At 33.8% G+C, this 15,991-nt stretch overlaps 1 protein-coding gene across 10 annotated transcripts in view; it reads right to left on the bottom strand.

Moving 5' to 3' along the window:
• The window catches only part of DDX4 (DEAD-box helicase 4), a 72,606-nt gene that overhangs the window by 18,808 nt on the left and 37,807 nt on the right, over positions 1-15,991 (bottom strand). For 4 of the 10 annotated variants that reach the window (XM_077773006.1, XM_077773012.1, XM_077773008.1 and 1 more), the window contains 9 exons: positions 11,102-11,203; positions 9,831-9,911; positions 8,739-8,801; positions 7,452-7,499; positions 7,304-7,351; positions 6,948-7,090; positions 6,117-6,269; positions 4,891-5,045; positions 765-894 (listed from right to left, as the gene is read on the bottom strand). In XM_077773006.1, the coding sequence (XP_077629132.1) occupies positions 765-894; positions 4,891-5,045; positions 6,117-6,269; positions 6,948-7,090; positions 7,304-7,351; positions 7,452-7,499; positions 8,739-8,801; positions 9,831-9,911; positions 11,102-11,203 (923 nt within the window). The remainder of the gene's footprint in view (positions 1-764; positions 895-4,890; positions 5,046-6,116; positions 6,270-6,947; positions 7,091-7,303; positions 7,352-7,451; positions 7,500-8,738; positions 8,802-9,830; positions 9,912-11,101; positions 11,204-15,991) is intronic. The other 6 variants (XM_077773009.1, XM_077773010.1, XM_077773014.1 and 3 more) reach the window with 3 other exon arrangements.

Genomic DNA, 15,991 nt, shown 5'->3' with positions numbered 1-15,991 from the left:
AACTTCTCTCACCTTCTTTGCATGATCACTTATCCCTACACAGAAAAGCAGGCATTTTCAAGGAAAAGAAACAAATGTGGCACAAACATGTAAGATGCTTAGTGAGAAATAAAAGTGGATTTCTCTGGATAATATGAATACCCTAAGTATCTTTATGCAGAAAGACCATATTTTGAGTAACCCCTTTAGAGAAGATCTTAAAAAAAGTAGAGGTTCATGAACATGAACTTAAAGCACTGATTTAATGATATAATAATGTGGTATGTGAATACCTAAGCTAAATACATAATCCTAAAATGTCTTTTTGAAGACTTAGAAATTTAATAATCCTAGTTAACATCTCTCCCATGCTTCAACAGGAAAGAAAACTGCTAATACACTATTCAGGAAGAAAATATGTCATCATAAGTTATATAAAAGTATGGGAGCATTTAATACATTTCTCCCAACGTAGTGGAGTATAGGATCTAGATTCAAGTCAGATCCAGGTTCTAACCCTAGCTCTATCACTAGAGCTAAGTGAGGGATTTTAAATAAATTACATAATCTCACCCATTGTTTTTATCAGCACAAAATAGGAAATACTTTTTATCTCTCATTAGAATTATTTTAAGAATTACGTAAAAGTGCATTCAAAGATTCTGATGGGGGCCTAACATATAAAGGGTACTCTAATAAATATATATCTCTATATAGACCATTCTTTCTCTTTCCCATACAAAAAAATTATTAATCCACAATTTTGTTACCCCTCGAGGGCTTACCTTTTCTTTACCTATGATATCCATCAGTCTCCCAGGAGTAGCACATAATATACTACAGCCTTGTACTATTTGTCGAATTGAATACCCCAACTGGGTTCCCCCATATATAACAACAGCTCTTACACAGGTCCTATTGATAAGAAAAATATGTGTTATTTCCTAATTTTGTGAAAAGTACACACCTGATTCTAATATATAATTATCTAAAAAAATTAAATTCTTCCCAAGAAGTTGAAAAACAAATGAAAAACTATGAAAAAAAATTTGCAGTCTATCCAAAAACAATGGTAAATACCAATACCACCCACAAAAAAAATTGGCCAAGAACATGAACATGTGGTTCTTAAAAAATACAAATGGCTTTTAAACTTTTAAGGTCAACATTACTTAAAAGGAAGACAAATGAAGACAAACATAGTGTTTTTCCTGAAGTTACTATGAAGTTACTGAGGTTTCCTGAAGAGTACTATGTTAGCCATGATGTGGGAAAACTGGCACTCAAGAGGATAAAGTGAGACAGGCTCTTTCACAGTTATTTAGTCTCTATTAAAATTGTAAAAATTTCTCTCATGTCCCAATATATTCACACATATGAATTTACCCTTTAGATATGTCCCCACCAATGGGCAAAGATGAAGTTACATAAATATTCACTGCCAACTTTACTTTTAGCATCAAAAGACTGAAAAGTAAGTGTCTAACAGTAGAAGAGTTATAATTACAGTCCAGTTATTCAGAGGGAAACTTGTGCATTCATAAAAAAGGGTACAGTTCCAGATTAAGCATTACCTCCAATATTTACCATTAAAAAAAGAAAGTGACAACCACTGACTATACTACCACTTGTTGGAAGGAAGATTAAAGTGTGTATGTGTGCACCAGCTGCTTCAACACTAATTCATATGAAAATGTTAATTGTAGGTAAGAGGAGAATTAACTATGTGGGGGGAGGGGGTGTCATGGGTGCATAAGAGTTTTATGTTGTAGGGTGGTTTTTTTTTTAAGTTTATTTATTTAAGTAATCTCTACACACCCATGAGGTTCAAAATCCCAACCCTGAGATCAAGTTTCATACTCTACCAACCGAGCCAGCCAGATTCACCAAAAAATTTATGTTTATTAAATAAACTCATTGCTTTAAACAGATTCTGTTTTCTGCTATTGCTAGGCCTAAATAAAGTAATACATATAAATACTTGTAACTCGGCAAATGCTAAGTGTTCAATAACTTCATTATTGCCATTAGTATTCTAAGTGTACTGTAACTATAACAAATTACTGCCTACAAATATTTTGTGCATGCATGTTATCTGAATTTACCATGTATATGTTTTTGTTCTTAAAATAGTATTTTGTTCAAGGGGCATTAAGAAGGAGACTTGTTGGGATGAGTACTGGGTGTTATATGTAGGTGATGAATCAGTAGATTCTACTCCTGAAAACATTATTGCACTGTGTGTTAACTAACTTCGATGTAAATTTTTAAAAATTAATAAATTTAATAAACAAAATGTTATTTTTTACCTGATTTAAAAGCCTAAAAGCAAAATAGTAAACGGGGATAATCAAGAAAAAACAGTTATAAGCAATATATATCCACTTTCTTCAAGTTTTACACTAACGGATTTTTTAGTAAGTTGAGTTTTTTCTTCTCATTTTAAAATAAACTGATTCACAGAAAATAAAATGTAACCATTTCTACTTAAAAAGCTGTAAAAATAAATAAATAAAAACAACACTAATATCCCATCAAATAAAGTGGTAAACAACAATGTGTAATTAACAAAGGAAAACTTATTAAGCATTCTAAAAGTAGTATAAATTCTTAATCAAATAAATAAAAATACTTCCCCCTTTCTTCAAATAAAGATCCTAATTCCCTTTCCCCTTAAGTGTGTGTAAGGCTGACTTCATAGGTGTGCAACCTGGGCAGTCACATAGGGTCCCAAGATAGTAAGTGCTCTTAGCTTTGTTTAATGCTCTGCTATATACGGTCTTAAAATTCCTAATAATTTTTATCATTTTAGAGACAGAGAAGTACATGCAAGGGAGAGGGGAAAAGGGACAGAGAAAGAGAATCCCAAGCAGGCTCCACACTTAGCATGGAGCCCAATGTAGGGCTCAATCCTACGAACCTGGGATCATGACCCGAGTGAAAATCAAGACACGGAAGCTCAAATCGACTAAACCACCTAGGTGCCCTCCTAACAATTTTTGAACAAAGAACTCTGCATTTTCATTGTGCACTGGTTCAAGCAAATCACGTGGCAGTCCTGGGTATGTGCTAGACTTAGTAATTTGCTGAGTGACAAACACAATATGGCATAAGTGACTGAGACTGTTTTATAAGAGCCATTATAGTCTCCTCTTTGCTCTTCCTTGTTCATTGCTCTAAGGAAGCCAGTTGTCATTTCCTAAGTACCATCAAGCATCCTTTTGGGACAGGTATAATCAAGCCTTCAGAAACAATTCTGGCTGGTATCTTGTCTGCAATCTCTTACTTCTAAGAGACCTCAAACAAGAAGCATTCAGCTAAACTCTTCCGCAATTCTTAATCCCCAGTATTACATAATTTTTATCACTTTAAGCAACTATGTTTTAGCTAATTTGTTAGGCAACAGATAAAACCAAATGTTGGCAAAGTGTATAGTGAACTGGCATTCTCATGTACTGCTAACAGAAGTATCTATTGGTACAAGTTTGAAGTTCATACCCTTCAACATTAAACTTATAAAAACCTACTTTAAGGAAAACTTAAAACATAAAAATAGAAAAATTTACTTAGCAAGCTGCTCATTATCATTTTATTTACAGTAGTCCCAAACTAGAAACAACCTAACTGCACCAAAATACAGAAATACAATCTGAAAATGATTAAAAATTATGTCTAATTATGAAATATGCATCTTTTATGTTATTAAGTTATATTAAACAGATTAAGAACACCCTAAGTCCATTATTTAAACATGCATTAAAATCCACTAGAAAAAAATACCACCAATCTGTTTATTACATATCTTTCTAATTATATTATCATCTGATTTATAAGCATGTTTCTTTAAAAATTTTTTAATCTTTATTTGTGAGAGGGAGACAGAATATGAGCAGTGGAGGGGCAGCAAGAGAGGAGACACAGAATCTAAAGCAGGCTCCAGGCTCTGAACTGTTGGCAAAGAGCCTGACACGGAGCTCAAACTCACAAACTGCGAGATCCTGACCTGAACTGAAGTGAGACGCTTAACTGACTAAGCCACCCAGGAGCCCCACTGACTTATTTGTTCCTGATGCCAAAGTGTCATTCCCTTTCCTATGAAAATAAAGGTCAGTACATCTATATCCAAAAGAACACACTGAATTTCAGAAAAATACAGGTTATGCACTTTACGTTGAATTCAAACAGTCACGAAAGCCAAAACAACAGTGTTCATCCATGGTAATGTGCAACAAATGAGTTACTACTCTTCAGGCAGTGTCCTTGAAGCAAAACCCTAACTTATTTTTACCTTCCCTCCCCACCCCCCAAAATCAAATAGAACCAAACCAAACAAAACAAAACAAAAATAAAATAATACACTTGGGGGCATCTGGGTGGCTCAGCCGGTTAAGCGTCTAGCTTCAGCTCAGGTCACGATCTCACGTTTCATGGGTTCAAGCCCCACACGGGTTCTGTGCTGACACCTGAGAACCTGGAGCCTGCTTTGAATTGTCTCCCTCTCTCTCTGCCCCTCCCTGGCTCGCACTCTCTCTGTCTCTGTCCCTCTCTCTGTCTCAAAAATAAATAAAAACATTAAAAAAATTTTTTTAAATAAATAAACAAACTGGGATTCCATGAAGAAGATTATAAAAAAAGTACACTTCAATCAATTAACACTAGTTACATGACTGCACTGAGTTCTTCCCTAAATAAGTAAGAAAAATCTCTAAGGAAGACCTTGTTTTCAATGGCATTCCAGGGAGCCTGGCAGGCTCAGGCTGTGATCTCATGGTTATGAGACCAAGCCCCACAGTGGGCTCTGTGCTGAGCATGGAACCTGCTTCGGATTCTCTCTCTCCCTCTTACTGCCCTCCCGCCCTCAAAATAAACAAACATTCTTTAAAAAATGAATGGCATTCCAGATGTACATACCCAAAAGAAAATTTTCGGGCTTCCAAATAGATCTGATTGATCAACTCTCGAGTTGGTGCTACAATAATACATTCTGGTTCCTGCAGATCTTTAAAACGACTGGCTGTTACTCCGTCACGCATCATATGTGCCAAAATTGGCAAGAGGAAAGCTGCCTACAAGTTAAATTACATAATTTACAAATGTGTAATACGTCATCCTTTTCCTTGCAGAAATAAATCTATTCCGTATTTTCTTACAGCCTTTAGATTCTTCCTCCATCTTGCTGGTAAATTTAACATGAGAGAAGAAAACATTTTTATTTCAATGAGTTTTTAACACCTCAACCTTTATGCTCAATCATACAACACAAAATGTTTGGTAGATATTTTTCAGTTTTTTAAAAAGCATACCTATGGACTCTAAATAAATTAACTTATTTATAGAGGGGAATGTACATATAACTTGAGGGAAATCACTGCATTTAGCAATTATTCTAAATTAGTCCTTTCAGAATGGTGATAAGTTTATCACTCAGAATGCATGACCAAAGTGTTACACAAACAGAGCAAAAATTGGGACATCATTCTTTTGAATTACTTGCCCTTACTGAAGCTAATGGGGCAAAAGAAACTTTTTGCTAATAGTTTTCTTATTAAGCAAAGACACTAAAACCTTCCTCTAAAATAATGTTTAAGTCACACATCAGCTGCTATATTATATATAACTCGTTTATTATCTCTTCAATTCTACTATGGAGGCTGATAAAGGTTAAAACAGCATTAACCAAAATTGCATAATTCAGAAAGCATAGTCTTTAAGACTCATCTCATTGAACCCTATTTAACAAACAGATCCCAGAGGTAAGTCCTAAGATCATCCCGATCTCATCAGAGTTCTTTTAGATACCACAAACTGAGGTTACTTTTATAACGTTTGGTACTTTGACTCTCTATCATTTTATTTCAGATACTACCATGTTCCAGGAGGAGTTGAACACTCTTAAAAAATGAATTAAACCACTATGAACTCTATGAACTCTAAAATACTTCAAAATTCTTTCTTTAGAAGTACACAAACATTGATAAAACCAGAATTCAGAAGCAAAAACAGGAAGATTTATGACAGTTCATTGAAATCATCAACCTACCGTTCAATAAAAAAGATTCAAGCTACTTGAAAAACACTTAAGTTCAAAAACTATTAACAGTCTGATTATGGAAAATACATGTTAGAAAAGGACTTACAGTCTTTCCAGACCCTGTCTGAGCACAAGCCATCAAATCTCGCCCTGCCATTATAATAGGAATACTGTATTTTTGCACAGGAGTAAGCTTAGTATAACCAGCTTTAGCAATGTTGTTATTCAGTGTTTGACAGAGATTGGCTTCCTCAAAAGTCTAAAACAAAAACAAAAACAAAAGGCAGGGGATGGGGGGACAGTGATTAAATTATCCCATTTGAATTATTCTCATTTTTGTTAATTCCGTTTTATATACTAAACTTACTTTACCAATATGCCCCCACTCAAAAGTAATAAACAGAGTCTATGTATTATTACTTCATTATTCCCTATAAACACTAGTTCTAAAAACAATTTTTCTGGTCTCTTAAAACCTGTGAAATACAAATACTCTGATTAGTAATAATGGTTCATTAATCAAAAGGGGACTGTCCCCTTTCCTTAGAAAATCAGTCTCCTAACACAGACTTTCTCATTTATTTAGGAAGCAGCCATCTTGAATCTCTAAGAAAAATATCCGTTTTTAGTAGATTTATATGAAGTTCTCATCCTCTTTTGGGAACATGGGGATGAAATTTAATACTCTTTCAACACAGTTATTAATTCTACTGTACAAGGTAGACATGGTTCTTAATTTCTAATCTAAGCCATTATATGCTAAAAATGAAAATTTTATATTCTTTAATATATTTTTACATTGCATTTATATGTATACCTATAAAGAATGTTCTTTAATATATTTTATATTCTTTAATATCAACCTATGGAAATGTACCATCTATTTTAAAAACAAAGTTTGCTACACAGTCAATACAGAAATAATTATTACACTGACCAGAATTGCTGGTGGTGGATCGTGTCCAGATACTTCTACAAGAATAGTATCATATTTGTCAAAGTTTATGCCTGTCTGATAATGTGCAAAGATGGAATCCTCATCCTCAGGTGGAGGAGGTGGTATGTAGGTCACCTTTGGTGCTTAAAATTCAGATAAAAGAAAGAGCTTACAAGGACCAGAAGAAAAGAGGGCAAACAAAAACTGAAAATCAAATTTTAAATACTGTAGAACATCCCAATGTTTACTATTAAAGTTTTCACTTCAAATAAAAAAAGTTAACTCTGCTTTTAAATATTTTTCATTTTTATTAAAATGCAATAGGTATTCATTGGATCACACAAAAATTAATATACCTTGAGTGTCACCACTTTCTACTCCTTCAGCTTCTGACTTCCAAGAATCTTATAAAGGGAATCAAACCAAAAAAGAAATGTTTTTTTAACTGAAGAATAAAAAAAACTTTAACTATAAAAATCAAATATCTTCTGAAGTAAAGCTTACTTTTTCCAGAGCCTGTTACTACTTCTTCATTTAAACCTTTATAACCACCTAATTAAAGAAATCCATACTGACAATTAGTCAAGATAAAAGGCTGTGCACATCTTTATTTTCATTCCATGTTTTCAAAGAAACAATGGACAGACATCTTTAAAGTCCCTTCATACAAATAAGACAATCATGATAAATAAAATCCTTAACAATTTTAAGGTTCTTTAATACTCAAAACGCTTATGCAGCTGATACTGTTATATGTTATTAGTTTTTGTTTAAGCTGTTCTATCCCTTTCTTAATTCCTATACTCCTCAGCAAAAGACATTTATAACTCTGGGGGAGCCTCGGTGCTCAGTCGGTTAAGCCTCTGACTTCGGATCAGGTCATTATATCATGGTTCGTGGGTTTGAGCCCCACGTCCAGGCTCTGTGCTGACAGCTCTCTCTCTCTCAAAAGAAAATTTAAAAAATAACATTAAAAAAATATTTATAACTGAAAAAATGTTTCATAGTACAAAATCATGTACTATAAACTTTATCTAATAAATCAAATAACTGTTTAAGACACATTTTTTAAAGGTTTTTTTGGCGGGGGGAGGAAGGGGGTGCTGTGTCAGCGCAGAGCCCAAACCAGAGCTCAAACTAACAAACCGTGAGACCATGACCTGAGCTGAAATCAAGAGTCGCATGCTTAACTGACTGAGCCACCCAGATGTCCCAAAAAACATATAATTTAAGAATTTAGGGAGCATGGGTGGCTCAGTCGGTTAAGTGTCCAACTTCGGCTCAGGTCATGATCTCACGGTTCGTGGGTTCAAGCCCCGTGTTGGGCTCTGGGCTGACAGCTAGCTCAGAGCCTGGAGTCTGCTTTGGATTCTGTCTCCCTCTCTCTCTGACCTTCCCCTGCTCATGCTGTCTCCGAAATAAATAAAAAACATTTAAAAAATCTTTAAAAAATTTATATATATATTTCAATCTTCAACATCTGCACAGTATCCCATTTTATGGTTATATTTTTATTAAACCATTATTTATTGATGAATTCTGGTTGACTTTGTTTAACTTATTACAAAATGAAGCTTCAGTGAACACCCTTGTGCATATGCTGAGCAAATACATTTATGGTATATAATTCCTATAATGGAACTGCTACACTGAGAAGTATTAAATAACTCTCCTAAACAAGCTGAGCAAAAGTATACTCCTCAAAGTGTTTGAAGTTACCTTTAACTTCAAAAATTAAATTTGGATTACAATAATGTTAACCACTTGTAGGCAAAACAAGTAAAAACTCACCTCGTCCACTTCCACTGCCACCTCTGCTTTGGTAAGTGTCACCATTACCTGTAAGGCATTGTTCTGCAGATTATTTAGACAAAACAAAGCTCTATCCCTTGAGCACATAAACCACATAACTATTTCTATTCAAATACTTAGTACTAAGGATTCCTGGTCCCTTCATCCAACCATCTCTTAATTCTACATTTAATTTACATCTTTTCCTGATGTGAACACTTTGTTTAAAGACTTCATTTTTTTAGAGAGAGAGTGTTTTGGGTTCACAGAAAAATTCAGAGAAAGGAACAGAGATTTCCCCCGATACCTCCCTCCTGCCCTCACATTTTAACAGCCTCCCCCATTATCAATATTCCCCACCAGATAGTATATTTCTTCCAACTGATGAACCTTCACTGACATGGCATAATCAAAGTTTACAGGAGGGCTCACGTTTGGTGTTATACAATCTATGGGTTTGGACACATATTAAATGATATGTATCCCCCATTAATGTATCACACAAAGTGTTTTCACTGTTCTAAAAATCCTTCATAGTATTCCTCCCACCCAACCCCTGGCAACCACTAATCTTCTTACCCTTTTCCAAAGTTGTTCCTTTTCCAGAATGTCAAAAGGTTGGAAATTATTTAGTAAGCAGCTTTTTCAGATTAGCTTCTTTCACTTAGTAATATGCATTTAGAGTTTCTAAATGTCTTTTCATAGTTGGATAGCTCATTTCCTTTTACTATTGAATAATATTCTACTGTTTGGATGTACCAGTGTATCTGTATTTGCACATTTTTATCAATAATTGTGTTGTTGTGTTTTTTCATTTTCTCCTCAAATTACCTAACTCAGAGTTCTTTGAAACCACTGCAAACTTCATTTTCCTTCCTCCAATTCAAGCTATATTTGTACCTCAAATTAAATGGTAAGAGAGAAGAAATAATTTACAGTGCAGAAATTTTATAAGGAAGGTAAAGTAGTTCTAAAAAGCATAGAAAATTACAAGCTAACCTAGTATACTTAAACACATCTACTAGTTCACCAATTGTAGAGCTAAAAACATATATGAATGTTTAATATTCAGTAAGAAATTCTATTTCTCACCTGCACCGCTTAAAGTTGGTCTTCTAGAACCAAAAAGGCCACCAGTGCGCTGTGTCCCCTCTTCTTGTTCATATTCACTATCTATATTTGTATATAATGAGATTATGTTACTTTTAAGATGTTAAATGATAGAATAAAGAGAAGAAAATCTAAAAGAGAAAAAAGAAAATCAAATGCTAGTGCCAGAAGTGAAAGATGTTAATATTCAAGGCATAATAGTTTAAATTTTAAAGGAATCACAATGAGAATTTTTCTAAGAATTACAAAAAGGATTTCTCCAGAAATTATTTCCAATTACAAATTACTTCCTCAAAATTTTATTAAAATTATTTTATAAAAAAGTTAGGGCCAATACTATGTTAAAATATAATATAAGCAGAAGCTAAATGACCTCCAAAATGTAGGACTGCTACTGCCCCAGACACTTCACATTGCATAATCTTGTTGCTTATCCTCCAGAACAGTACCCTCTTGCACCTACTATTGCCAAATCAAACCTTACAAGTCCTGAACAACAACCTCTAGACCCTTACAATTTTTTAAAAGTGATGATTCACTAATCTCCTACAGATCTATTAAAACATCATTGCAGATTTAGTTTTAACTTCCAAAACTACACGTCTTCCTTCTCCATTGAGAGACACAGGTAATCCAACAGTGACTTCCTAAGTCATTACCCCTACCTCCAAGAAACGATGGCTGGAGTAAGTTGTTAGAAAGTCAAATTGGTAAAAGAAGGTATAAAGGAAGGCAGAGTCTTAGAGAAGGTTACCTATTTCTAAGGTTAACCTTTATTATCAAGGCTCTTAAACAGTAATATTAGACACCTGGGTGACTCAGCTGGCTGAGCACTCAACTTTTGGTTTTGGCTCAGGTCATGATCTCACCATATGTGAGTTTGAGGACACCCCTCCCTCGCACCCCCGTGAGCTCTATGCGGATGGCACAGAGTCTGCTTGGGTTTCTCTCTCTATCCCTACCCCTTCTCAGCTCTCTCCCTCTCTCAAACTAAATAAACTCTTAAAAAAAAAAAAAAAGTATTTAGGATTAAAGAGCTGGGTCACACAAACTTCTAGAAAGATTCATCTATTCCAACAGGTATGCAATTAGATATGTGTCTAAAAATGTTATATACAATGTAGGCAATTATGTACCAGGAATTGTGCAAGGTATTCTCATATAATCTTCTCAACAAACTTATCTGATGGGTTTTATTTTTTATCATTTCCTTCTTAACAGATAAAGCACACCATATGCAATTCACTACTAACTTGAACTTCCTAGACCAAATCCTCCACGGCAACCTCGGAAACTACCTCTTCCACCTCTTCTGGATGACCCTGAAGCTTCTGAATCATTTCCATCTTGATAGCCTATAATATTAAAACACACACACAAGAACAACACAAAATAACAACAAAGAAATCTTGGAGAAGTGGTGGCCAAATTTATTTTAAGCCTTGAATAATTCAATAACTTTAAATATCTTAAGGCATTAACAGTTACTAAAAAGAAATGCCATATTTGACCTATAAATGTTCAACTTTACTACCATAAGTAGATATAGGTACAATTAAAATAAAAAAACAAGCAAACAAACAAAAAAAAAACACTGCTAGCTTTGCAAATCAAAACAAAAAATGACTAGACGTAGTTGGCTGGCTCAGTCAGCAGAGCATTTGACTCTGGTCCAAGGTCCTGGGTTTGAGCCCCAAGTTGAGAGGCAGAGCTTACTTGAAAAACAAAACTAAAAGAAAAATATGTCATTAGCAAAACACTAAAAATTACCGTAACTATATCATTAACAAGATTTCTACAATGCACAGGATTAAATAAACCTAGGCTTATATTTGTTCTTTACAGAAAATAGTAAAACATCTTATCAAAGCAAAGACATATAAACATACATAAAACCTGATTTCCTGCTACAAATATTTTTAATTCAACTGAATACCAAAAATCAGTATAAACAGTTCAAGTAACATATGACCCTACTTTGGCAGAACAAGGTCAAAGCCAAAATGTCAACTGGACAGGAAATAAAGAAACCAAGATTCAGTTTCTGAACTTGCCACCATTTACAAAGAAAATTATCAAGAAAGATAAAAATTCTACCTGTATTTCTTGATACTGAATTATATGTGTTTTTAAAGTCTATTTATAAATAGGTCAGACTTAATTCAAAGTAGATTCATGGTTGTACCTCTACAACCTAAAACTTAGATTCCTCAATCTAGCAACAATTTATCAATAATTACATACACCTTTGCTAAATTATTTATTTGTACCTCTTTATCTTTGAATAAACCTTGTTAGAGTTTCTCTCTTTTCAAAAAAGTTTATTTTTTTAATTTGCTTCTTTTTAAGGTATGTTACTTTGGTGTGAGTGAATGAATAATGAAATACAATAAAATGAAAACCTATAGACCTACCCTTCTATTGGATTTCCTCCACTAAGGAGTTATAGATTACGTACTTTTTCTCATCATTCTTCAATTTTACCATTTTCAAGAAATCCTGAAATAAGTTTCAATCCATTCTCTTTCCTACTGAGGTGACAAAGAACCAAAGTCTTTTCGTTTGCTAGTATCTTAGTTCTTTGTTTCTAAAACCCCTAAATTAATTACCATCATTATTACTATCTTCTACAATCAGTATTTATTTAGGTTTACCAAGATGCTTACCATTTTTAAAATGTGTACTTATTTAGTTTTGCTCATCATTGCTTCTACTTCTTGTTGCATTCAGTTTCCACCTACTAATATATGATTTAGTAGTTCTTTCCTCAGTGGTCTGACGGTGCGCTAAACACTGTTTTATCTAAATGGCATTATTTCTGATACCTAAATTTTCTGGATATAACAGTTTGGATTCAGAAGTATTCTCCTCAGAATTCTAATTTCTACTCTATTCTTATCTCTACCTTTATTGAAAAAAAATACAAGAGTTCTGTTATCAAGTTATTGTTCTTTTACAGGTGGATCAATCTGTTTTCTCTGATAGTTCTAAATATTTTTATCTTCATAATTTTGCAATTTCAATACACACTTAAGGGTGTAAATTTTTTAAATTTGCTCAGGATTACTGGGCCTCCTTAACTCTGGAAAAGTCTCTCAACAATTCTCTGATATTCTTCCTTTCCCTCTCCTCCTTCTTATTCTATCTTCCCTACAGGATATCTTCCTTTCATGTTTTCCATTCCCAAATTTAGAGAATTTCCTCAGATCTCTATTTGGATTCATTTACTCTATTCATCTTTGTTTAATCTGTTTAATCCATTCATTATGCTGTCTATCACTACTGCTCTCTGTAAATTCAATTTGGTTCCTTTTCAAAACTAGCTTCTCTGCTGAGCCAACAATTATATAATGACTCAGTACGTCCAGTATCAAAGCTTAATAATTCTATACCCAAGAGAAACAGAAACATTTAAATGAAGATGCTCTTCTTTTCCCATAACTAATGCAAATTTTGTTATATAAGAAGCCTAATAACTAGAAGTGAAAACAACATGGATGTTACAGAGAATTAAGTCTGCAAGACCTTCTTGTTTGAAGGTAGGGACACTCGATGTATCCTACATGGTCATAAAAACAATCTGTTCTTAAATAAAGAGGTTAAAAGTAAGTAAAACACTATACAAGTTATAATGAATAAACTAGATCTACACTTTCAACATATAAATCTTAAAAAACATGGAATAAAAAGCGTCACAAAAAGAGGGAGACTGCTTAGCTGGCTTAGTTGGTAGAGCATGCAACTCTTGATCTCAGGGTTCTAAGTTCCATCCCCATGTTGGGTATAGATATTACTTAAAAATAAAATCTTATTAAAAAGTCACAAAAAGATAGGTATAATAAACTTTTATGAAAGTATGAATAGGAAGTATATACACACACCAATGCTAAAATAAGTTACGTCGGTGAAGAAGAAGATATAAAATATCAAGGGAAGATTGGTCTTCCAACAATTATGTGTTTTTTTAATATATGAAATACATGACAAAATGTTCCTGTTAAATCCAAGTAGTGGTATTCAAGTGTCTATAACAGAATATTCTGTGCTTTTCTGAGTTATTGAAGTATTTCAACATTTACCACTTTAAAAGTCACTTTTTATAAAATAACAATATATTTTTAAAGGTGACACATTAGTCCTTCCATGAGGTGCATTCTGCATTTCATAAGGGACCTCGGACAAACTCTTACAGCTCTTAATGATGTCTGGTAACAATCTTCAAAAAGGAGCAAGTTTATAAATCATTTAAACTTTGGCTAAAAGAAATATAAACATCTTTTCTTTATTTAAAAAGTACTTACCATAAATTTAGCGAGGTCACTCAACCTTCAATATATAAAATTCAATTTATTCAATATTCAATATTCAATAAAATTTCTATATACTAGCAAACAAAGTGAAAATTTTTACATGATATTGATCACTGACATCAGCGAAAATGGCAAAGTAAGAAACTTCAAATTCTGCTACTCCAGAAAAGTATGGACAAAAACCATCAGAATAAACATTTTTTTTTCCAAAAGTAAAGTAAATCAGACTTGCAGTAACCCAGAGAATATTTTAAGCTGATTCTCAGAACAGTGAACTCTGTGGCATATTTCAACTAACTTCAGTCCCATGTCCAGGTAATTCCACTTCTAGGCATATATTCCAAAGATGCAAAAACAAGGACTCAGATAAACATATACGAATGTTCATAGGAGCATAAGAGCATATTATATGCACAATGGCTAATTATGCAGCCATAGAAAGAAATGTTCTTTGTTCTGATATATACTACAACATGAACAAACACTGAAAGTGTTATGCTAAGCGAAATGGGCCAGACAGAAAAGGGCAAATGTTGTATGACAGTTAACAGGAAATGCCAATCAAAACCATAATGAGACAGCATTTTACACTCACAAGGATCACTACTACCAAAAAAGACACACAATAACAAAGACTGGTGAGGATACAGAGAAGCTGGGACACTCCTACATTGTTGAAAGGAATGTAAATTGGTGCAGCTGCTGCAGAAAACAATTTTGCAGTTTCACTCCTAAGTATATACACCAGAAAAATTACAACATATGTTCACATAAAACTTGTATACAAATCTGGGGCGCCTGGGTGGCTTAGTCGGTTAAGCGTCCGACTTTCACTTAGGTCATGATCTCATGGTTCGTGGGTTTGAGCCCCGCATCGGGCTCTGTGCTGACTGCCAGCTCAGAGCCTGGAGCCTGTTTCAGTCTGTGACTCCCTCTCTCTCTGACCCTCCCCTGCTCACTCTGTCTCTCTCTCTCTCTCTCTCTCCTAGAAATAAATAAAACATTAAAAAAAAAAAACTTGTATACAAATCTTTATAATAGTATTAGTCATAATAGCTCAAAAGTGGAAACAACCCAATAATCCATCAGTGATGAAAAAACAGAATGTGGTACACTGTGAATTATTAATTACCCATTAAAAGGCATTAAGTACCATCACATGCTACAACATGGACAAACCTTGAAAACATCATGGTAAGTGAAAGAAGACACAAAAAAAATCCCACATATTATATCATTTCATTTATATCAAAGTGCAGAATTGGGAAATCCATAGCTACAGAAAGTCAGTTAGTGGTTGCTAAAGGATGGGGTAAGAGGGTAATGGAACTAACTGCTAATAGGCATGAGGTATTTGGGGGTGGGGGGGAATGTTCAGGAATTAAACAGTGATTTACAACATGCAACACAGTGAATATACTTAAAACTATTGAAGTATACACATCAAAATGGTGAAGCTTATGTTACATGGCATATTAGATAAATAAACATAAGCATCACAAAATATCAAATACTAAAGTGAAAAAAGATGTATAATGACTCACTAGTGAAAATTGCAAAACATAGGAAAAACTGAAGATTTACTTAAACGTGGATATTCAGGGATTAGGAGCCTCGATATCTGCAAAGATGATCATTCTCCCCAATTTAATCTACAAAATCAATTCAATCCCCGAAATATCCTATTAGGTTTTTTCCTGGAAACTGATAAACTGATTCTAAATATCACATGGAAATGCAAAGGACTAAGAATAATCCAGGTAATACTGAAGAATAATAAACTTCGAACACTAACACTACCAGATAGGAAGACCTATTATGAAATTACGCTAA

This window comes from Crocuta crocuta, unplaced genomic scaffold (genome assembly GCF_008692635.1).
Source record: "Crocuta crocuta isolate KB4526 unplaced genomic scaffold, BGI_CrCroc_1.0 scaffold107, whole genome shotgun sequence".
Lineage (NCBI taxonomy): Eukaryota > Metazoa > Chordata > Mammalia > Carnivora > Hyaenidae > Crocuta > Crocuta crocuta.
The sequence above is the reverse complement of the archived record's forward strand: the minus strand, read 5'-3'. Positions and strand labels throughout refer to the sequence as shown.